Source organism: Arvicanthis niloticus, chromosome 7 (genome assembly GCF_011762505.2).
Source record: "Arvicanthis niloticus isolate mArvNil1 chromosome 7, mArvNil1.pat.X, whole genome shotgun sequence".
NCBI classification, from domain to species: Eukaryota; Metazoa; Chordata; class Mammalia; order Rodentia; family Muridae; genus Arvicanthis; species Arvicanthis niloticus.
In genome coordinates, this window is record NC_047664.1 from 77,531,866 (window position 1) to 77,554,846 (window position 22,981).

General features: G+C 48.5%; 1 protein-coding gene across 14 annotated transcripts in view; it reads left to right on the forward strand.

Moving 5' to 3' along the window:
* Cracd (capping protein inhibiting regulator of actin dynamics) overlaps positions 1-22,981 on the forward strand; it is a 219,521-nt gene that overhangs the window by 184,140 nt on the left and 12,400 nt on the right. For 5 of the 14 annotated variants that reach the window (XM_076938683.1, XM_076938682.1, XM_076938688.1 and 2 more), the window contains 5 exons: positions 3,937-4,072; positions 11,792-11,956; positions 14,422-14,490; positions 17,343-17,525; positions 18,698-21,560. In XM_076938683.1, the coding sequence (XP_076794798.1) occupies positions 3,937-4,072; positions 11,792-11,956; positions 14,422-14,490; positions 17,343-17,525; positions 18,698-21,560 (3,416 nt within the window). Of the gene's footprint in view, positions 1-313; positions 549-3,936; positions 4,073-6,222; positions 6,245-11,791; positions 11,957-14,421; positions 14,491-17,342; positions 17,526-18,697; positions 21,561-22,981 lie in introns of all 14 variants that reach the window. The other 9 variants (XM_076938684.1, XM_076938691.1, XM_076938685.1 and 6 more) reach the window with 5 other exon arrangements.

Genomic DNA, 22,981 nt, shown 5'->3' on the forward strand with positions numbered 1-22,981 from the left:
GACTGAGCAACTTTGCTCATGTTGCATCTATGTTCACCCCCAAATACCAACATCTTAAAGTAGAACCCTCTGTGACATGAGTCAGGGGCTGAGTTCAGTGCAGTCTGAGTCTCTTGTCCACACTTGGCTGGGCCTGTACATCCTTAGCCATGAAGATGCACAGTGAGAGCGGTAATTGATTAGACCTGGAATGAGCCCTGACTTAGCAGCTTTCCTTTCTTCCCCTGATACTCTGTATTGTATGCACAGTCCTACAGTGAGAGTTTACGACCCTGAGATTGGGGCGCTTTGTGTATCTCTTGCCACCATTTAGAAGCTGCTCCATTTCTCCAGCATCAGAAGAGAAGGCTCCACACACCAGACCTGTCCTTCCACCTGATCAGGAGGAGCCTAAAAGAAAGCTGTAGCAAAGAAATACAGAAGCCTCTTGCCTCTCAGTCCCTTCACCACCCAAGAAAAGAGGAAGACGTGGGGCTTGCCTACTTCACACTCAACTGGGGAAGACTTTAAATGTCAAGAATAAAAGGGTCCAGACGAACTCTGCTAAGGTACAATTTGTGGTAAATTGTCCTCCACTCCCAAGCATGTAATTTGAAGCCTCCAGCTGGTTAAGGACAATGATTCCACCCTGCTCTTTGTTCCTTAGAAGAGAGTTCAAGCTGAGTTCTCCACCACGCAGGCTCTGTGGGTCCTGCTCCAGATTGCCTAAACGCTGAAGCTTTGAGTAATATTTTCGAAGTCTTTGTTTCGGCCCCACACTCAGAGAAAAGGAAGTCGTCTACACGGTAGAGGTGTTTGGAGCCAGAAGCGACTTTTGTGATCACTAATGATTGCATATTATTACACAAACAGCTGAGAACTTAGATGAAGTAACTAACAAGAGAGTACTTATGTAACTAAGATATTAGTTACCACCTCCTCTGTTATTTCTTCTAAAATGAAACCAAAAACTAAATTTAACAGAAAAAAAAAGCATATACATGTTCAATCCCCTTAAGGGTAATGGCCATATATAATAGGCTGGTCTTGAACTTGCTCTGTAGCCAAGGATGACCTTAAACTCCTGATCTTACCAAGGGCTGGGATTACAGAGTCTTGGCTATATATATCAACACAAACTTCTGATGTGTTTATCATGTGCTTGAATCTATAATAAATATAAAAAGTCCTTCATTTACTTCTCCTGTGATACAGTGGGTTGTGGCATCATCAGACATGTCTTTGGGAAGAATACCTACAAATAAAGATAGAACATTGAAATAAATCACGCACGTCAAACGCTGGGGCCCACACAGCAACGCAGGCGCCAGTTCTTAGCCTCCATACAAAAAATTAACAGGTACACACATGCTAAGAATTTCATGACTCAGTCAAGACAGACATCATAGCAGCTGAAAGGGGAACTTAGCCAGGTGTTGTTACATTCTGCACACCGCTGTAAGACGTTAATTGACATTGTATCAGACACAGACTTCTGCTTGTGCGTGGGCACATAGTTGAGAGTCTTCGTGTATCTGTAAGAGTATCATGTAGATGGGTTGGGGGCAATAGCTCAGTCAGTAAAGTGCCTACTGTGCATGAGTGAGGTCTTGAGTTCGGGATGCAGCACCCATGTGAAAGGCCATTCCTGAAGGCACACACACTGGTGATGCCTGCACAGGGGAGTCAGGGGCGGTCCCTGGGATGTCCTGTCTAGCCAGCCTCACCTAATAGGCAACCTGCAGGGCCCAGTGAGAAACCCTGGTCCTAAAAATAAGGTGAATGGCTTGTGAGGCACAACAAACCTCTGGCCTCTACGTGCATATCCACACACATGTGCTTACACATAATATACACTAAAAAAATAATAATTTAAATAAAAATTTTAATAGGCCAGGTGGAAGTGAATTGCTTCTTCTCTTATCTGAACTGTAGTTTGAATTTAAGACAGAAAATATGGAAAGGTTTAGTCCCATCCATTGAAAACTTTACTTTCTGATGTCATCAGATGGGCCTGGAAGTCCAGTGTGTGTGTGTGTGTGTGTGTGTGTGTGTGTGTGTGTGTGTGTGTGTGTTTAAACCTGCATGGATGTAGCATCACCATTTCTTAGGATTAGGAGATGGTGAGAGATTTCATTTCACTTCATACTTCCAAAAACACTAATGTGCCACAGTTCACAAACCAAGCTGCTGCCTTGTTAGGCCTGTGATTCTCCTGAAGGCGGAAGAGGGTCTACTTTGAATCTCTAGCCTTGTACACACCAGCCTTCCTGGTATATGTCTTTCTCTCCCATACCTCTGTCCTTCTTGGCTGACCATAGTCTAGAACTGTCTCTAAAATATGTCAGCTGCCTGGCATGGGATCTCGTCGGTCACTCTGCCAGGTCCACTTCGATGCTGCAAGAACTAAGGAGGTGACATTAACACTCTCTGGTGAGGTCTTATCACACGTTACATGGCTACTTGTTCTTACCTAAGTTCACACGGTCTCTCACTCAAGCCTTCTGGCTCTGAACCTCAGGTGCTCTTTAGCATGCTTCCTTCCTGTACCTCAGCAAATTAAATGCCATAGTTGAATCAGTCTTTCTAGCTTCATCTAGACCTGGGTGGAGGAGCAGGCCGCCTGCAGTGCAGTGTGGAAAGTGCCCTCCTATGCTTTCCACACTTTGTCTCAGAGAAAAAAAACCTCCCTTTAAGGTTCCTCTCTAAGGAGGGAGGAAGAGCCTTTGTCACCTGGCACTGTTGAAATGGGCTGCCTTGTCATAGGAAGGGCAGGCTTCTGTGTCTGCTGGAGTAAGGACCAGTTGTGTCCTGGGGCTTCCTTCTCCTGAGCTCCCCACTGTGTGTGTCTCTCATCAGGTAGCTAGATGGCCATACATCTTTGAGGTGCAACCCTGTAGCTGGAAAGTGTCTGGTTTTTTCCTACTTTTTGATGCTAGACATTAAGCCTAGGGTTTTGTGCACCCTGAGCTCTGTACTAACTGTAACACTGTCTTCCATTAAGTGTAACATTGTTCATGCCTGGGACAAAGTTACCCGAGTTCCTAGAGGCCTGGGTGCATAAAGAAATGGAAGCTGACAATCCAAAGAGCATGGCGCTGGCCCTGGCCAGCACCCGGTTACATTGTGTCACCACGGATGGTATCACAGCAGGATAGATGTAAACCAGAAGTGGACGCTTCTTACAGTATGTCTCACCTGGGGAGAGGGGAAGGTAGGGAAGCCTAGTGGGGAGGGCTAGGCTTCCTCTTCTTACTCATTCATATGGGAATTACATCAGTTCCTCCTGAGGACACTGTCCACAATGACCACACATCTTAAACGTTTTAGTATTCCTTAATGCTGGTACAATGGAGACCAAGCTTCTAACACTTGGAACCTTGAACTCAAACCACAGCTGAAGCATAGCAGTTTTCTATGATCTATGCAAAACCCATCAAATGGCTTAAACATGGGTTTCTCCCCATTGGTCATATTCTTCAAGAATTGATAGTCCCTTCTTCCAAAGTCTTTGCTCTGTACATCTATACTGCAGCCTGATTGAAAGTGAAAGACACTCTTACTTGTTAAGATCTGTGCGTGACTTCTGTAAGTAGTTAGCAAGATTTTTCTGGAACAAACCTGATAGTCGCACCTCAGCCGGGCAGATCCTCTGGTTAGAAGTTAAGCGCCGTTGGTTCTACAGATAAATACCTTGCTCCAGGTTGTCGCTGTGAGTGGTTCTGAGAAAGATTGTTGGGGTGACATTCTCCAGTTCCCATGGGAACCTTTCATCTCCTCTGCTCCTGGTCAACCCTCTGCAGGAAGGCTATGCCGTTGAAGGACTTTCTGAATAAGCTAAGAGATGTGGGTGGAACCCTTTGAGTCGGGGGCAGGGTGGGAGGGTGGACCAGAAAACTGAATCTGGAGAAGGCATTTATCATCCTAATAAAATGAAGCACGTGATTTGCATTCCAGGTCCTTCAACTGTTCCATGGGTGCACGGGCATTCTCCCATGACAGTATTTTTATCCCTGATGGGGGAGCAGAAAGTCAGCAGACAGTTCAAGCAATGTCACAGGACAACATCCTGGGCAAAGTCAAAACTCTTCAGGTAAGGCAGCCTGAGGCTGGAGGATGAGAGCCAGAGCCCACCCCACCCCTGTCCTCTGTGAAGGGAAGTGGAAGAGTCCCTGGCTGGTCCTTGAGTGACAGAGTGGGGGAGGTCAGGGGTCACTTCAGGAGAGAAAGCTTTGACTTCTTATACCCCACTCAGTTCCCCTGTGAGAGACACACTTAGCACAGTGGTACCTCACCCCCAACACCCAACACCCGCTTGTCCTCTCCCCTCCTCCAATCGTTGCTTCCTATTCGACTGAGCATGAGAACAAGTCCCTAAGAGAGGCTACAAGGCTTGCGTGTGGAGAAAGGGCTCCTAACCATTAAGTTGTCTGAGCTGCTACCCAGAGTCTGCATTGCACACTTCCATCGTGTGAGCCTCCAGCATGAGGTCGGGAGAGGCGAGACTCTGGTGTGTCTGCAAATGCAGCTCCTGGCCACCTTGTCTAGAAGGAACTCTTTCTCCCCGCAATGTGGGCAGTCATGTCAACTAACAGTGACTTAGCTGGTGACTCCCTAGCAATGAAAATGTGGTCAAGCAGCACTATACTAAATGTGGGTTTTAAAAGGATGGGCCCAGGAAAGGTTTTTTTTTTTTTTTTTTAAAAGGAACAAAGGCTGTCATTCTGTAGAGTTGTACCATGGCTCAGAAGCATTTCCCTCACAGGAATCAGTGTCAGGGCAAGCAACTTCTCTGAGGTGAGGCCTGGAGATGACCTAACCCTTTGGGGGTTGCATATCAGTGGCAAAATTGCAGTTTTGAAGTAGCAACAAAAATAATGTGTGGGTCACCACAACCTGAGGAGCTGTATTATGGAATCACAGCATTGGGAAGGTTGAGAACCCTGCTGTAGACTTTGAACAGAGGGCTCTGGGTTACCCAGCCCCATCTGACTATGTCTACAGCATTGAATGTATGAGAAGACAGAAAGCAAAAGGAAGAAACAATGGTGGCCCGAGAACTGATGGACAGAAAGAAACATTCCACTCAAAAGTAACTTTTCTATTCTCTTTACCCATTCTTGTTTCTACTGGGCACCAGCTGTGTCTTTTATAACCTAAGGTCATACACTCAGTGCAAGAAACCAGGAAGCAGCCAATGCCCTGGAGCCACACCCAAACTTGCCTAGATCTTTATGCCTGCAGCCACCACTGACCAAGGCCAAGTTCCTGCCCACACAGACAGCTCAGCCTGGCTTGCAAATGCCGGCACTTCAGAGCGGGATCCCTTCTATTTGTTCCTGCTGGCTGTGGCCTTGTACTTTGAGACTCCAAAGAAGCAAGCTGTCACATTTTACACACGTTGATGAGAGAAGACTGCAGTAGTCAGAGGAAGCATTAACCCATTTCCCGCTTCCAGTCTTTTGATTACCGATAGATTCTGAGCCCCTGGCCCTATCACATCCCTTCACTAAAGGGAATGGTGTGCAGACTTCAGTCCATGAAATAGCTGTATTTTACAGGGGCTTCAAGAAATTCTCCAGCTGGGTAGAGGTGGCGTACACCTTTAATCCCAGCACTTTGGGAGACAGAGGCAGGCAGGATTTCTGAGTTCAAGGCCAGGAGTGAGTTCCAGGACAGCCAGGGTTATACAGAGAAACCCTGTCTTGAAAAACAAAAAGAAATTCTCCCAAGGGTCGGTCCTGGCCTGTTGCCTTCAGTGTATCTGCTCTGTAACGGTTGCCGCATGCCACCACCTCTTTAAAAAGTGGATTTAAGTGTTGTACAGTGCATGTTAATGGTGCAGTATTGAAAAAAAATGGAAACTCAGTAAAATATATGAGTGTCTGATTTCTTTTAACATGAAGGTATGCTTTTAAGTAAGCTGACCTCATAATTGATAAAATAGAGAGCCATCAACTTTCCTGAAGTGACAGTTTGATTAACACAAGAAGGAGGGGGGTGGTAAGCAGAGCAAAATGACTGGTGTGTGGTCCCAGTCATATGAGGTCTGCCTAATTTTGCTTTTGCCCCTGGAGTCGGGAGCCTCCTTTGATCTCTATAGCGATAGCTTTGAAAATATTAAGGGCTTTGTTCTTCAAGGTGGGGAAATGGGGACCATGGTCAGAGCAAATGGGATTTTTTTTTAAGTGACCTAAAGGTTTAACCAAATTAACTCCCAAAAGATTATGCTTTATTTTTCAGTCGACTAAGCAGTATGTTCCTGGTAAGTCCCCCAAATCTAGTGACTTTATACACTTGCATGAGTGCTTCGCATTTCCCACAACGGTATGCTGGTGTTGATGTTCAGTAAGAAGCATACGAGCCCGCCTCCTCACAGACTCCAGCATGGAATGAGAGTTTAGCTGTGTCAGGGGCATGTGTGTTTTTCATGTCTGGAATTGTCATTGTGTATGTCTTTGTTTGATGTTTTGTTTTGTTTTGTTTTAAGAGAAAGGGGATGGATAACGTCTCTTTGACAGTGAATGTTCTGGATAGGTGATTAGCCACGGTGATCTGAATATTCTCTCATAATGAAATTCTCTCGAATATTATTTGACAACAAAAATAAGTATTTAAGAAACTATCTGACCAGCGTTCATTTAGAACCCATCATCATGACAGTTGTATTTGCAAAGACTGCCCCCTAGTGCCCGCTTATGTCGTAGCAGCTAGTACTGTCATGGAGCACCCACAGGAGGCAGCCGGGCTCCACTGATGGAAAAATGTCATAGAGCACAGTGAACCTTCCCAGTCTTGAATAATATCACTAGATTGTGGCAACATTTCTGTGGAGAACCACTGAGCTTTCTAAAAGAACAAGTGCTCGCTTTTCTGAGTATAAAAATGTGCCGTGAGAACAAATTTTAGTGAACGTGTAGTTTGAACAATAGTGTCCTTTTTGAGGACCTGGTACCTAAGTCACTTGACCCTCAGCCAGTAGGATGGGTACCATTTGAAAGGATGCGAGAGCACAGGAGAACTGAAGAGTCTGAGTCAGGCCTCTGCCTCTGTGCGGTCGTATGACCTTGGGCCAAGTACTTATTAAATCTCGGTGACTCTCACTGCCCCCACCTGAACTGTGATGGTCAAGCCTAAAGGCTCCTCCAGGTCTTAACAATCTCAAGTCTGTATGAGACCACTGTTCACTGCTGCACACGGCGGCTGTATAAGCTTTGCACTTGGTTATATTTATGCCTCAATGACCTTGGCATTACCTATGTAGTTACCCTGGGAGCACAGATAAGGGAGAGTGCCTCTCTATTTAAGGTCAGGCCCAGCTGTGAGGTATGTACCAGCTGCTGCTGGTGAAACTAGGGCTAGCCCATTCTGTGCCTGTAGATGGTTTATAGAATTGTATCACACTTTAGTCGGGAAATGGCTGTGTAATTTGTAACACAGATTATTTGGCATAGGTGCGGTGAGGTGGGGGGGCCCCATTCTTAGTAGCCTCATGTCCCCCACTGAACTGGATTTCACATGAGAATTCCAAAATCATACATTTGAGGATTTTTTTTTTTCTTTGACATCTAATACAGCTGTCAAGGGCAGAAAGAATAACTACCAGCTCTTGGCCAAGTCTTCCTAGAACAGGTGTCTAAATCCGTATGCTCTGTTTTTTTTTTTTTCTTTGAAAAAAGAATTCACTTCTGGGATGAAAGGGTCTGCAGTTTGCTCAAAAAGACAGCCCCTCCCCCGTACCCCTCCCGTTTGTGCTTACAGGCATGGTTGGGGGGGGGGCGGCTGTAGAAAAAAAGAATGTGAGCAATTCTAAACCCTGGCAGAGAAGGAAGGTGCAGAATGCATTGTGCCCAGCACTTCCACACCAGCCACCAGCATCCAGCCTCATAAATATGGATGTGCATCCCTGCAGTGCCATTCCCGAACGAGCATTCCATACTGCAAAATGGTCCAAGTGACATGAATAAAATACACGCTCACATTCCAGTTGCAACAGTATCCCCACTCATAACCACTGGTGACACATGGACCGATCTCCACTCTGGTCTCCGGTTATAACCGAGACGAGTGCAAAGACAGAGCTGGTGGGGGAAGATAAGCTTCAGGGCCCCGCTTATAACAGCCTAATTTTTTTCAGTGATTGCTCAAGTTCTGTCATGGGTCCTTTCATGATGATGCCTGAATACTGAGCAATGAAAGGCAATAAATATAATTTATCCACATATAGTTTGTATGACACCTCAAATTACCAGATGGATTTTAACCATCATCTCCTAGTTGCCAATACATCTTACAAAATGTCACAGTAACTCATTCTCCCTTGAGTCACCTAAGGGAGGTATTTGGAGAAGGGCCTGTGGAGAAGGAAGGGTGTGTGGCAGGGTGTGAGAGATGGGTCCCTGAGCACCAGATGCCCAACCACATAGGGCATCAGTTGCTTCAAGCCTTGCCCCCAACCTTAGCCCACCAGCTCTTATCTAAAAACCACACTTGACAGAGACCAGCCCTGTTCCCAGTCCCCATCCCCACTGCCCAAAGTTGTTCTCCCTCAGGTCCCCCTCCACCAGCTGGAGTCTGTTTCCTCTGGGGAATCTCAAGTCAGGCTTACACTGAAGAGCCCATTGTCATTCTCAGCAGCAACAGCACTATTTTATTTCATCCTCGGCATGATTGCATGTCCTCCTTCCCGCTCTCTTCCCCTCGTGTGTCCCCCGGGTCCCCAGCTGCCGAACCCACTGTCCTGGATTCACTTTGCCCTCTTCTTTGCTCCACATTTGCTGTCACTGCCACATCTCCCCGCCCCACTTTTGATCTTTTCCTCTTCCGTTCTCAGCATCCCCCTGCCCATTTCCCAGCGTGATTCTATGCAGCCTACTACCCCCGCCATCCTTACCCCATCAGCTGTTTTTCTTTGCTTGCCCTTTCCTTTCCCATTTGTAACCGTACCGGCCATCTTGTCGTTGGACTTTATTTCCGCCTGGGCTGTGGCTGTGTTTTGCCACACCCTTTCTTGTCTCTTAAGCATCAGAACTAGCTAACAACCGTATTCTAAAAGGGAGCCCTGGTCACACAAAGTAGCATACGTGTTCTTTTTGTGAAGATGACAAAACCCCGTGTCAATTAAGTGTGATGCCAAGAAGTGCATTGCGAGTGTCCCTTCCGCTGGAGATATAAGAAACGGCCTTCATCTCTGTTGGTCAACAGACCCATCACAGTTAGGAAGACAATAAAGTTGTGGTGTTCTACAGCACAGTAGGGTAACTATGGTCAATAATGTGTAGTTTATTTCAAAATAGCTAGAAAAGAGAACTTTCAACATTCCCAACACAAAGATGCAGCAAGCGTGTGCAGTGGTGGATGTGCCAGTCACCGGGCTATGTATTATATGTATTATATACATGTGTTGAATTTCACAATAGTCCACAAATGTGTCCAGTCCTAAATAATCAATTGAAATGGGAGAAAACTCAGCCAAGTGGAAAATGCTTGTAACTCCCACTTTCAGGGGGTGCAGGCGGGAGGCTCCAAGGCCAGCCCAGGCTACATTAGCAAGATGCTGTCTCAGAAGAGAGTAAAAGAACCCATCCACTCCATCTCATCCCCGAGCACTGGTAACCAAAAAGACTCTGTCAGTGGAAGTCTCTCCAGTCCAAGGCGATTTAGAACCATGGCAGGCTCATGACCAACACGCCTAGGAAAGGTTGGATTGGGAGGCCACAGGAAGCACCCCTACCTCTCTCCACCCCTATCTCACCCCTATCTCCGCCCTCTTACCCCAGGGGCCACAGAGGAAGCCTGTGGCTGTGACTCCGTGTCCTCTTGTCTGACTCCATCAGCTGTTCTAACTGTGCTGCTTATTGACCTGCTTAGAGCAGATACTAACTGCCGGCTCCTGCTAGACTTGTTTTTGGAAGGCATCCTTTTTCAGCAACCTGCAAACTTTTGGGGGTTGCTGAAGCTTTCCTTCCCTGGCTGAATGGGGTGTGGGGGGGGTTGCTTTTGGTGTGCACCTTTTTCTGTGAGGCCAGGTGCAGGCTGAAATCTCAGCAGACCGAGTGCCAGCCCTTGTGCCTGACCTGGCATGCTGGGTGACTGGGGCTGGAGGGTGCTGCACAGATGGGAGTCCCCGGGCTCATCTCTGTCATGCTCAGTGGGCAAGCCTGGGGTAAGAGATGGGCTGGCTGACCATGGATGGACTCTGGTCCCATTGAGTTCTAAGGGAGAGGACACATGTCCCTCAAGGGATTCTTTTGCTGGAGATTTCTAGAGAAATATTAAAAATGCCACCTCATCTTCTTATGTAACTGTCCCTGCAAGAGGGAAGTACACTGTTGGATTTAAAAGGGCTGGATGTTGGTTTTGAGGACCCGGGCTCAAGATGCCTTTGGGGCCCTCAGCCTTCCCATAAGCTTGGGCAAGTCACCTCTCCCTACAGGAACCTGGACTGGGTTTTGCAAAGCGAGTGGGTTTGTCTTAGTTTGGTTTCCTGTTGCTATGATAAAACACTGACCAGAAGTAACTTGGGAGAAAAGTGTTTATCTCATCAAACAGGTTACAGTCCATCACTGAGGAAAACCAGGGTAGCAACTCAGAGCAGGAACTGAAGACCTTGAAGGAAGGCCGCTTAAGTAACTCCAATTCACCTACCTTTCTTATAGAGCCCAGAAGCACCTGCCCAGCCGTGGCACCACCCACCGTGGGCTGGACACTCCTCCACCAATTAAGAATCAAGAAAACACTCCCCCCTCCCCAGATGTCGGTTGAGGTTCCCTCTTTCCAGGTTTCTCTAGTTTGTGTCAAACTCAGAAAAACTAACCAGCCTAGGGTTGGAGCAGATGCTGAATCTCGCATTAGAAGCTCTGTTAGAGCTATCAGCCAGATTGAAGCTATCAAGCTGCGTTACATATGAGAGCTATATGGATGTCAACCTAGAGCAGTGGTTCTTAGCAGCGGGGGAGGTGAGTTTACTCCCCAGGAGACTCTGGCCACATCTGGAGTCGGTTTTCCTTTTTAAATATGGCCCCCGCCTAATCTACTGTTTATAGATTCCTGTTTGGAGCCCCCTTCTGGCCTTCCTTCAGCTGCCCCTTCTGCTGCCACTTGCCAGTCATCAGTCCTGTGGCCTTTTTCTCCCTGCCCCCACCCCAGGTTCTTTATGGCCCCTATTTCATGATCATGTAATTGTAGCAAAGAAAGGAAACTGGACCACTCCCACCCCGGTGTGATTTCAACATTTATCAAGGAAAGTCTTGCTGAACCTGGGACCTTCTTCACCTCAGCCATGACCCACTGTGACCTGAGCATGTGGCTTTGGCATGGCATTCATAAGCTAGGTGAAGAAGTATAAACACCCACAGGGGAATGTATCCACTCAGAAGTGGCTGTGCAGTTCAGGTACCCACCCTAAGCGTCTCGGTTTCTCCCCACGGGTCCTACATTTCATGTACCTATCTTCTGTATAATTTCTTCACACGTGACAAAGATTTTAGATTTATAGATGGGTCAAAACAATTATAAAAACATGTGTTTCCAGCCTTGGTTCTGAAATGTGGTTCCCGTAACCTACTGGACCCTGTCATTGTTTCCATGCAAGGGGTGGCTGGAGTTTCAAAAGCTTATGTCTCTTCAGAAGGAAACAAGTGGACCCACTGTAAGGTGGCTTTGAGGTTCCTTGGCATGGCGGTGCCTCTCTAGACAGCAGCCTGGCATGCCCGTCTCTGCTTCCTGCTGCTTCCTGTCTATGCGGGGGAACCTGGTCATAACTGTACGGACCTTGGCTGTTTCAGAATGCCTTCCTTTTGTTTCTCCTCAGCGACAGTTGGGCAAGAATATCAAGTTTGGGCAGCGGCCATCTAACACCATTCCCATGAAGAAGGCAGGCAGTGCAGATGCTAGCTCAGAGGAGGACTTCGTCCTCACCAGTCCCATGGAAATTGTGACCCAGCAGGATATTGTCCTCTCAGACACGGAGAACAAAGTAAGTCTCCCCCAGGGGAAATTTTGATTCTGATAAGCTAGAGAGCAGGATGTCGGGCAGTGGATGGTGGCATCCTGATGACCCTGTGATCTACACTGGAGGGGCTGTGGAGGGAACGAGGTAGGGAGAAGTTTTTCTGATGCTTAGGCTGTGGCCTGAGAGTACTGAGGACTGATGAGAAAGATGGGGAGGAGGAGGAAGGCACAGGCCCTTTGCCTTCTATACATCCTTCGAGGCTTGGGCAGAGAAGCTGTTCCTGGATTTGGGATATGGGGTGACTCTTACCTGGCCTCACCCCTCAAGCTGCACTGTCTCCTCTATGCTTCTCCATTCACAGCCTCCATCTATATCTGTTCTTGTCAAATTAGTTCCACTCTTTCTCTAAATGCTGGCTTCTTTGTATCTAAAACCACATCTTCCACCTCCGTCTCCTCGGGACTTGGAGATGCCAGCTGAGTAGCACTGACTAGTTATTTGTCAAATTGGACTAATTAAAGAGAAACAGAAAAGAAACCAGTGAGGTTCTGGTGAGATAGTGACACAGGCCAGCTTGAAGTCCCCTCAGCCTGCAGTCACATTCCAGCACCTCGCTGTCTACATTTGGTGCGTTGACACTCTTCAGGGAGTGCTTTGAATAGATCTTGAATTCTTCCTGCAGCAGAAGGGATGACTACATGCAGGAGAGAGGGCATGTAAGTCCTCTGAATAGCCAGAATCTGGGCTTCTCTACTGACAGTGGATTGGAGTCTTTCTAAAAGTGTTTTCTATACTTGGTCGATCAGAATTCCAGAACTTGGGTGTTTGTTATTATAATAGGCATAGCTGTTATCAGCCAATATGTCTGAAGAGTAGGAACCAACACAAGAAGTCCAAATGAAGGGAGACAATCCATCTTACTGTCACCTCTGCTGAGACTAGGCCATGATGACCCCTGGCACCCCACGTGTTGACCCATGGATGGTGGGTGAAGCGGGAACCAGTGTCCCACCTTCCTCCTGGATTTTAAAATGTTCTTCCCCACCTGTCCAGTTTCAGGCGGCAGCAGCCACAGCCATCGCTTTCACACGGAATTCATGAGGACTGAAGAATGTCCTTGCTCTATTACTTCTGATTTCACAGTGGGAGGTGCGGCGGCCTCGGGAGAGCGGGAGGCTCTTTGTTCGGCAGCCCTTATCTTAGGTGTGGGTGTAGAGGGATGAGTGAGATTTGTCGAGGGAGGGACTCTGGCAGTTTACATCCTAATGAGAAAGTGTCACCAAGTATACAGGTCACTATTCAGGTAAAGATAATCGTTTCAGATCAGGCTAAATGCTGCCTGCGGAGAACCAGACAGTAAGTAACTTTGTGTGAGAGAGGTTGGATTTTTTTAGATGCAGGCTTGGGAACAGACCAAGAGATGACAAGATGGAAGAATATTCAAGGCACAGAAGTGAGCTAAACACAAAGACCCAGAAGAAAGCAGGCTGATTTGAAAAGAAGACCAGGAAGCTGGTCCAGTGTGGAAGGATGGATGCTGGGGAGGGCAGGTGCCAGGGCCAGATGCTAGAAGCCTTGAAAAGGAGCCAGTCCTGTTTAGAAGTCTGAGTAATAATGGCAAGCAAGGAAACTTCTGGAGCTGACTTATGTTCTTTTTCATTTTAATTTGTGTGTGTGTGTGTGTGTGTGTGTGTGTGTGTGTGTTTGCACACCATGGCCCATGTGTACAAGTCAGAGTATGGTCCATAAGAATAGTTCTCTCCTGCCTCTGCTACCTTATAGGTTCTGGGAACTAAACTCAGGCCGTCAGGTCTGCACCTGCTCATTATTAATTCATCTCACAAAGTCCTGACTTGTGTGTCTAGATACCTTTTAAAATGTGCAGCACAGAGTGGACCAGGCAAGCTGACACACCGGCACAAGGCTGAAGTATAGCCACTCCATCCTAAAGATGTATGTGACCTGAGAATGTCTCCAGGGCAAGCCTGGTGTGTCTCCCTCAGCTTTCCCTCCCTAGTCGTTCACTGTCTAAGTCCGGCCCTTTGTACCTGGCTCCGGGAGGATCTTTGGTCCTCACTGAGTAGGAGTCTCAGGGGTAAAAGGTAGGAAGAAGGCTCCCAGCAAGTCTGAGAAGCTGAAAGCTCTGAGGTTGGAGCTCTGTGTAACATGGCCCCATTTCCCCCATTTCCCAGGCAAGATGGCTGCCATGTAGCCCCTCAGCTTCCCTCAGGCCATGGGAGGAAGCATGAGGACTTAAGTCTAGGAACAAACCAGGTGGGAAACACACTGAACTCAGGAAATGGAGAAGAGTGCCCCTCCGTGGCACAGGATAGTTGAGTCACCACAGTGATCCTTGTTGGTTACAAGAGAGCAGATGTCCCCCTGTGTGGAGCAGGAGGCCGCCCTGATTAGGCATGGACTGTGCAGGTTGTTTGCCCAGCACTTCCTGTCCCCACGTTTGACCCCAAGTGCTCTCTCTTCTTTTCCAGTCCAGTGATACACCAAGTTCCTCAAGTCCTCTGAATCTACCTGAAGCCGGAAGTGACATGGAAGAGAAGGTAATGGGGCTTGAGCTTTTTTGTTTAGTTTTTTATTTCCTTCTTTTAAAATCTGCTGTTTCATACTCTTTTCATAAATCAGAGCAACCAGTGGTAGAGGTTAAAGCATCCATTTCCATGGCAACACAACTGCTAGACTCCCAAGCCCTGCTCCAAAGAACAGCCTATTCCCATAATGCCTTGGGAGTTTTAGACAGTGATAGTTTCCCTAAATGCAAATGGATCGTGTACTTTAAGACACTGTTAATCCATTGAGAAGGGCACTCTAGAATGCCTGCAGGGACTCAAGACTGTTAGGAAGAGTCTTCTATTGTGTACAAATGTAAGAAACAAATCCCAAGCCCAGCCCTACCTTTCTTTGCTTTTACACACACTCACTTTTGATATCTCTTTGATTATTAATTTGTGTGTATGAGTGTGTGAGAGTTTGTGTACATTAGAGTGTGTATATGTGTATATATTGTGTGAGTGTGTATGTGTGTATGTGTGTGAGAGAGAGTGTGTGTATGTGTTTCTGTGTGTATGTGTGTGTGAGTATGTATGTAGGTAAGAGAGTATGTGTATGTGTGTATGTGTGTGAGATAGTGTGGGGGTGTGTGTATGTGTGTGAGTTGGTATGTATGTGTGTGTGAGTGTATGTGTAAGTGTGTGTGAGAGTGTCTGTGTGCTGGGTGAGTGGGTATGTTTATGCATATGCAGAGAGGATGTCAGAAGTCCCACTCTCTCACTTTCTGTGTTAGTCTCTGGAGACAGGGCCTTCTCACTGAACCAGGAGCAGAATGTTGAGCAGGAAGCCCCAGTGTTTCTTCTGTGTCTGTCCTCCACAGCATTGGGTTACAGATACATGAATGGCTGTGACCTGCCTTTTACATGGGTGATGGGATCCGAACTCAGGTCCTCAGACTTGCCTACAGATCATTTTCCTCCCCCATGGCCTTGGGATTTTACCTACAGTCTGGGGAGTCTAGACCCTTCACCCAGAGCGTGCATCCTGTAAGAGCTGGGTTTCTCTGATGAGACTCTTCATCTCTACATGGGGAAGGCCTTCTCTGAAGAAACTGTAGGGTGATGTTGTGTACAAATGTAAAAAACAAATCCCAAACCCAGCCCTACCTTTCTTTGCTTTTACACACACTCACTTTTAATATCTCTTTAATTATTAATTTGTGTGTGTGAGAGTGTGTGAGAGTGTGTGTACATTAGACACACACAGCTCTGCACCCATGAGGGGGTGGCTTTGAACAGTACCACCACTCAGACAGAGATGAGGTTGAGTGAGGATGTCTAGAAACAAAGCCTAACACTGAGATCTCAGTTTTAAGTGCCCCACCCTGACTTCAGTCTGTCACAGTGGCTCTGTTATTCCCTCCCCCACTCCCTACCCCCACACACACACATGTACCACTTCAGAAATGGAAATAAATGTTTAATTCATCTCAGAATTTTATATCTGTTATAAGAGTAATCCTAAACAATTGAAAGCCACAAGGCCAAAAGCTGGAGATATTTGTTTCATACTTTTTAATTAATTAATTTGTGTGTACTAATTAGTTTTTCCCAGTTAGAATTGTATGCTAGTGTGATCTTTTTTAATCATTTGTGAATAAATGTGGAAGGTAACTGCAAAACTGCAAACCCTTTGCTTGCAAACCTCACAGACTTTACACATCACAGCGCACACAGTTCACAAGCCTGGCCCTGTCCAGTGCTGGCCTTTGTGCTCAGAGCTAGTGGTGAGGCACTGAAAGGGCGGTGAGTGCCCCCTGCTGGACACTGGCACAGAAGCTCTCCAGTGTGGCTTCCTGCCTCATTCATTGCATCCTCTGACATGGCGACTGTGCCATGGCCTCTAACTTCTCTAGATGTGTGCAGTTTGTCTAAGGCTTCGGTCTCCTTTTGTAAAGATTTATTCATTTTATGTTTTGTTTCTGAGTGTTTTGCCTGCGTGTATATGCATGCCTGGTGCCCATGGAGGTCGAACTAGAGTTCTGGATAATTGTGAGCCACCATGTGGGTGCCGGGAGGTGAACCCAGGTCTTTACTGTTGAACCATCTCTCCAGATCCTTAAATTATTTCTTGAGACAAGAGTCTCCTGAAGTCCAGGCAGGCCTCAAACTCAATACATAGCCAACGGTGAGCTTCCTGATTCTCCTGTCTCCATCCTGCAAATGCTAAGATTACGAGTGTGCCACCATGCTGAGGTGGGAAGTGGTCTCTTAGTGGGTGTGACTTTATTCTTGAACTGCAGGCTCTCCCAGTTCCCTTTCAAGAATGACACTTGGCCCTGGGTCATGTTTTTGCCACTTGGTTATTTTTCACCTGAGCACTTCATTAGATTTTTGGCGTCCTCCACAGTCCGTGACTTTTGAGTGAGCATGTCAAAGCATTTTTAAAGCTTTAACAATCTTCATGTGCTCTGACAGTTTCACACACGTGTCCGTATCTTGGTCATATCCATCCCCTGTTCCTCCTCCCATTCCCTCCTCCTCCTCCTCCCATCCCCTGCTCTTCTTAAATAACTTACTGAGATTGTTAGAGGTGGCCCCTCCTGTTTCTCTGGCCTGCTTCTGGGCCTCTTTACCCTCTGCCAGCAAAAGAAACTCCCCGACTTTCTCCCACCTCAGAAGCTACTTAGGAACTGGCTGTGTTGTTCAAAATTTTGTATTGTGGCTGACTTTGACTCTCATTTAAAACAAACAAACAAACAAACAAACAAAAAAATCCAACAACAAAAACCCATTCCTTGGGCTAAGCCAGGCAAACAGAGCCCAGTGAGTACTGCCTGTGTTGGATCCCCTCTGGGTCAGGTTCTGATCCATGCTGGTGTTTTATAACTTAATCTGTATTGTAGATTGCTCCAGTTAAGCCCTCTCGGCCAAAAAGGCACTTGCCTTCCGCTGGTACCATTGAAAGTGTCAACCTGGATGCCATCCCCCTGGCCATCGCTCGTCTAGACAACAGTGCTGCCAAGCACAAACTCGCTGTAAAGCCAAAAAACCAGAGGGTGTCAAGGAAGCACAGGTGGCTTGTCCAGGTGTGTAGCGTGTCGTAGCAGGTGAGGCGGTGCCCTTGCTTGCCCGGCCTAATTCTACCTTCCTGTTGTGCTGCAGTAGGGAGATAACTCGCTCCCTATCAGGGACTTGAGTGTTCAAAGTTTATAGGGATCAATCGGTCCGGTCCTTTTACCCTCCACGGCCCAAGGAGGAGGACCTCAGGGTGTTGCCTATAAGGAGGTGCCAGATGCTGAGGGGTGGGGGTTGTGCAAAAGAGCAGGCCAGCTCTGCTTAGCTCTGGGCTTCTAAGCTTCAGGGGACAACAGTGAAATCCAAATCCCCCTCCCCCTTTCCGCTCATCTTTCTAATGCCGGGTTAGTTTTCCTGTTATTAAACCAGACTAAGAGAAATAAACTTGAGAATGGAGGGCTAGAGGACAAAACAAAATATATTCCTTTTCTCTGTTCCTCCACTCCTCTTGCTTTGTGTGACCAATGCTTGAATTCACTTGGGAAGGAAAACATTTTAAGACCCTGTATATACTGTTTTATCCCATGCTGAATATAGGTACATACATATAATAAAGGTTAATTCCTAAATTCGGTATGGTATAAAAGATTTCCAACAATAACAATTTACAACAATCATAATGACACACCATACTAAGTCATTTGAAACATTTTGTTTCTGGAGATTCAATTGCCCTTAGTATTCAGAAACCGTGAGAGCAATACCTTTGATAAAGGGGATGTATTAGTTATCACTGTCATTGCTGTGACAAATATCTGACAAAAGCAACTCAGGAGAGGGTTTGTTTTGCCTAACAGTTTGGGCATACAGTTGATCCTGTCCCAGAAGTCATAGCAGCAAGAGTGTGAGGCAGCAGTCACTTTATGCCATAGGAAAAAGAAAGGATAGTGCCCAGCTTGCTTTCTCCTTCCGACTCCTTCCGAGACCCCAACCACCCACATTTAATCTGGGCCTTCCCTTCCTCATTTAAGCTGTTCTGGAAACACCCAAAGGTACATTCCATGCTGATTCTAAGTCCAGTCAAGTTAACAGCGAGGCGTAAACGTCTTGCATCACTGCGGAGACTGCTGTGTCTATACTCGGAACGCCTTTCCTCTCGAGATTAAGAGCTATCACCTGTGGCTGGGACATTAGTTAGGGCGGTGTGGGGAAAGACTAACTGTGCTTCCCTTCCCCACGTCAGGACCGAAAGAATGAATCAGGCAGCTTTGAGAGTCAGTCCTCCTTGGACCAGAACGGGCAGCGAGGAGAAGACAAGCACGTTTGGCACGGAGAGGAAGCAGAGCCTTTGGAGTCCCGAGAAGAGAAAAGACTGCAGGAAGAGTATTGGCGGGAACTCGAAGCCAAGTGCAAACAACAAAAAGCCGAAGCTGCTGAGAAGAAGCGCCAGGAAGAGCAGAGGCGGCAGGCGCTGGAGAGGAGGCTTTGGGAGGAGAGCCTCAGACAGGAGATGCTAGAGGAGGTGGAGGAGGAGGGCGAAGAGGTGGGCCTGCAGCTACAGGCAGGGAAGGCACCTCCAGAGGAAGGGCTGCAGTCTGGTCTGGAGCAACATCGCTGTGCAGAGCAAGAGCTGGAGGAAGCCGACGACCCCGCCCGCCTGGAGGCAGAAAAGCGTAGACATGAGCAGGAAGAGGCCGAGAGGCAGGCGGAGAAACTGAGGCAGCGCGAGATCGAGAAGCAAGAGGCGGAACTGAGGCAGCTCGAGGCTGAGAGGCAGGAGGAGGAACTGAGGCAGCTCGAGGCCGAGAGGCAAGAAGAGAAACTGAGGCAGCTCGAGGCCGAGAGGCAAGAGGAGGAAGTAAGGCAACGCGAGGCTGAGAGGCAGGAGGAGGAACTGAGGCAGCGGGAAGCTAAAAGGCAAGAGGAAGAACTAAGGCAACGCGAGGAGGCTGAGAGGCAGGAGAAACTGAGGCAGCGCGAAGCCCAGAGGCAAGAAGAGGAACTAAAGCAGCACGAGGCTGAGAGGCAAGAGAAACTGAGGCAGCGTGAGGCTGAAAGCACCGAGGAGGAACTGAGGCTGCCGGAGGCTGAGAGGCAGCCCGTTCAGGAGGAGGAAGCCAAGAGGATGCTGCAGAAGGAGGAGGAGGCCAAACGCGTGGAAGAGCTGAACGGTCGGGAAAAGGAGGCGCCTGAGCGGCTGGTGGAAGAAGGACCGCCGAGTCCAGAAGGAGAGAGCCAGCGCTGGCTAACGGACGATGCTGTCCAGCAAAGCCCACTGCAGCGGGACCTTGAGAAGCCAGGGGGACGAGAAGATCTGGAATCCACAGAGCAGAGAGAGATCGCCAAGGAGCAGAGAGGAGGGATCGAGCCGGCAGAGCAGAGCGGAGACTTGAGCGTGCGCTGCGGTGGTGTAGACGTGGAAGGGAAAGAAGCCTCTCAGGTAGACAATCTCCAGCCTCAAGAGAGACTGATGGAAGGAACGCCGGCCCCGGGGGAGAAGGAAGCCACTGCCGCAGACATCGATCGAAAGGTGGAGGAGCTCCGATGGCAGGAGGTGGACGAGCGGCAGACCATGCCCCGGCCCTACACGTTCCAGGTATCCTCCGGGAGTAGGCAAATTCTCTTCTCCAAAGTCAACCTGAGCCCGGTGACACCAGCCAAGGACGCGAGCCTGGCCCCAGCGGCCCAGGAACCGTCCGCGCCCCGCGGTGCCGCCTCGCACGCCCTGCCCTCGGCGCTGAGCATCCCACACACGGCCATTCTGGTGACCGGAGCACAGCTCTGCGGCCCGGCAGTCAACCTGAGCCAGATCAAGGACACCGCGTGCAAGTCTCTCCTGGGCCTGTCGGATGAAAAGCGCCCGGTGGACGTTCCCACGGTGGAGCCCAGGGCTGGCGGCGGGAAGTCCAGGCCTGCTCCAGAGTCACCGAGCAATGCAGCGGCGCTAGCCGAGTGGGCTTCCATTCGATCCAGAATCCTGAAGAACTCCGAGGGTGACCAGCGTGGCGACAGAGAGCCGGCCAGAGCCGGGGACGAGCCAATGCCTCGAGCACGGTGCGATTCCCGAGGGAACGTGCGCAGGACGCCGCCAGTCAACGCCAAGTTCTCCATCATGCCTGCCTGGCAGAAGTTCTCGGACGGCACAGAGATCTTCAAACAGAGCCTGGACGGTGAGAGCATAAAGAAAAAGCTGGGGCTAGTGCCCAGTGAAGAGACCGCACCCCAGCCTCTGCCTGCAGCGGCTCAGCAAGAAGTAAGCCAGGAACCACCAGACACCACTGACGGATGCAAATTTGCCAAAGACCTTCCATCTTTCCTCGTTCCAAGCCTGCCTTCTCCGCAGAAAGCTGCGTCCCGCACAGAGTCCACGACCACTTTGGACGGCGAGACCACGAGTGACGTAGGAAACCCAGACCCTGCAATTCCTGGAAGCGAGGAAAAGGCCTCGCCCTTTGGGATAAAATTGAGAAGGACCAACTATTCCTTGCGCTTCCACTGTGACCAACAGGCGGAACAGAAGAAGAAAAAGAGGCACAGCAGCACTGGAGACAGTGTGGATGGGGCCACTCCCGCAACTGGGAGCGCCCCTGGAGAGAGAGAGCCTGAAGCCACATTATTCAAGCACGGCTCATCCCTTCCCCAGGAGAGAAAGCCAGCCCTACCCCCTCGGAAGGACTCTGCTGAAAGCCATTCTAGCGGTCACTATGTTGCTGTAGCCCAGTCTGGACTCCCACCAGCCAGTGGCCAGACCCCAGCTCCAGAACAAGACAAGGCAGCAAGCAAAATGCCATCCATTCAGAAGCCGGCCCTGGCTCCCAAGCCTGCTAGCCAGACCCCACCTTCATCCCCACTCTCCAAACTGAGCAGACCCCACATAGTAGAGCTGCTCGCTAGACGAGCTGGCAAGCTCGACTCTGAGCCCAGTGAGGCTGCCAAGGAGAACCAGGAGAGCAGTGATAACCAGCCACTCTCACCATCACTGTCGGAGGAGCCGAAGGGGCAGAAGAGGGATGAGAAAGATGTGCCAGAAAAGAAGCCAGCTTCCCCGCCTCTGCCAGCCAGCCAGCAAGAGAGACCTTCCCTAACTCCTGAAACAGGTAGAAAAGGTGTGTGACTGCAGAGTGAGTGTGGCTTCTTCGGTGGGGAAGGAATTGAGAGGGAACCCCGGGGAAGCTGCCTCTGGGAACACCTTAATTAGGAACAGGTTTGCCCCAAATCAGTCCCTTTACATTTTATACATTCCTCAAATTGGAATGTCGCCCCAGTTAACTCAGATACGGTTAACCATTTTGAACAAGTCTGTAGCGATGATCAAAAGCAGAATTTCCTAGACCAATGTCTGCCCTTCAGCCTGGATAGCAGCGGCAGGAAGGCGGAGCTCCAAGCTCCACTGTGCTAGGTAAAACGCAGCTTCACATCCGTTTCCCCATACAGCAGACTTCCCATACAGAACCGTCAGAGCTGGCCGCCTCTTTCTTCATACTAAACATTTGAAGCAGATAAGTTGACTTTCTTGCCTTTAAAGAATGCTCACCTAATCTTCCCAGAGACAAAGTTTGGATCGTGGCCAGGAAGTGTCTCTTTTTAAATGTTTAGGTGTGGGGCGCTTTTGCTTCCTTGAGAAGTGTTAGTTTGTCTCACTTTCATGAAAGCCCCTCGAGTACTGCTGAGCCGTGCTCTGTGCTCAGGTGTGCTACGCCAGAAACGGCCGGTGGACGAGGTTCCGTATTTCTGCAGTGTCAGAACTGATTGAATGACAATAAAGTCACAAGCTACACCGGCTTTATTGCTAGCCACTGCCACGTGGTCTCTATTTTCCTTGATGGTTGGCCATTGCCAAACCAAGTTCTCTTATTCCAATCTTCATTACTAACATTAAATCTCATATCATACATTGCACTTCATAAAGTAGATACACGCACATGTGTGCATGCACACATTCTCCAGCATGCACTTGTGTTAAGGACTACCTATAAAATGTTAGCCCTCGACCGGGTTCCAGGGATCCGGAGAGGACTTACTGGAGGCTAACACAGAGTTACAGAGTAACCAGAGAAAACAATAATAAAGCTAGCAGGAGGGGCTGAGGAGATGACTCTGTGGGTAAGAGCACGGTTGCTCTTATAGAGAACCATGGTTTGATTCTCAGCATGGCACCACACACCTCTTTGTAACTACAGTTCCAGGGGATCTATCACCCTCTTCTGGCCTTCATGAACACCACACACACATAAACACACACACACACACACACACACACACACACACAAAAGAACTATTGCCAGAGGAGCATGGTTTAAGTTAAATTAGACCTCAGACCTTAGGGTTGAGTCCAGCTGCAAAAACAGCTGTAGGTGAAAGACCACGGAACCATGGAAAGGGTTCGATGTCTTTATGGGGTTACAGGTGAGCAGCAGGCTGGATCCTTCCATGTGGTCTGTTCTATAAATCTTCAGGCTTAGCCTTTCTAAGATGATTTTAATAGTGCCCACATGTTCCTAGTCTACTGGATTGGCTTCCGTGAGAT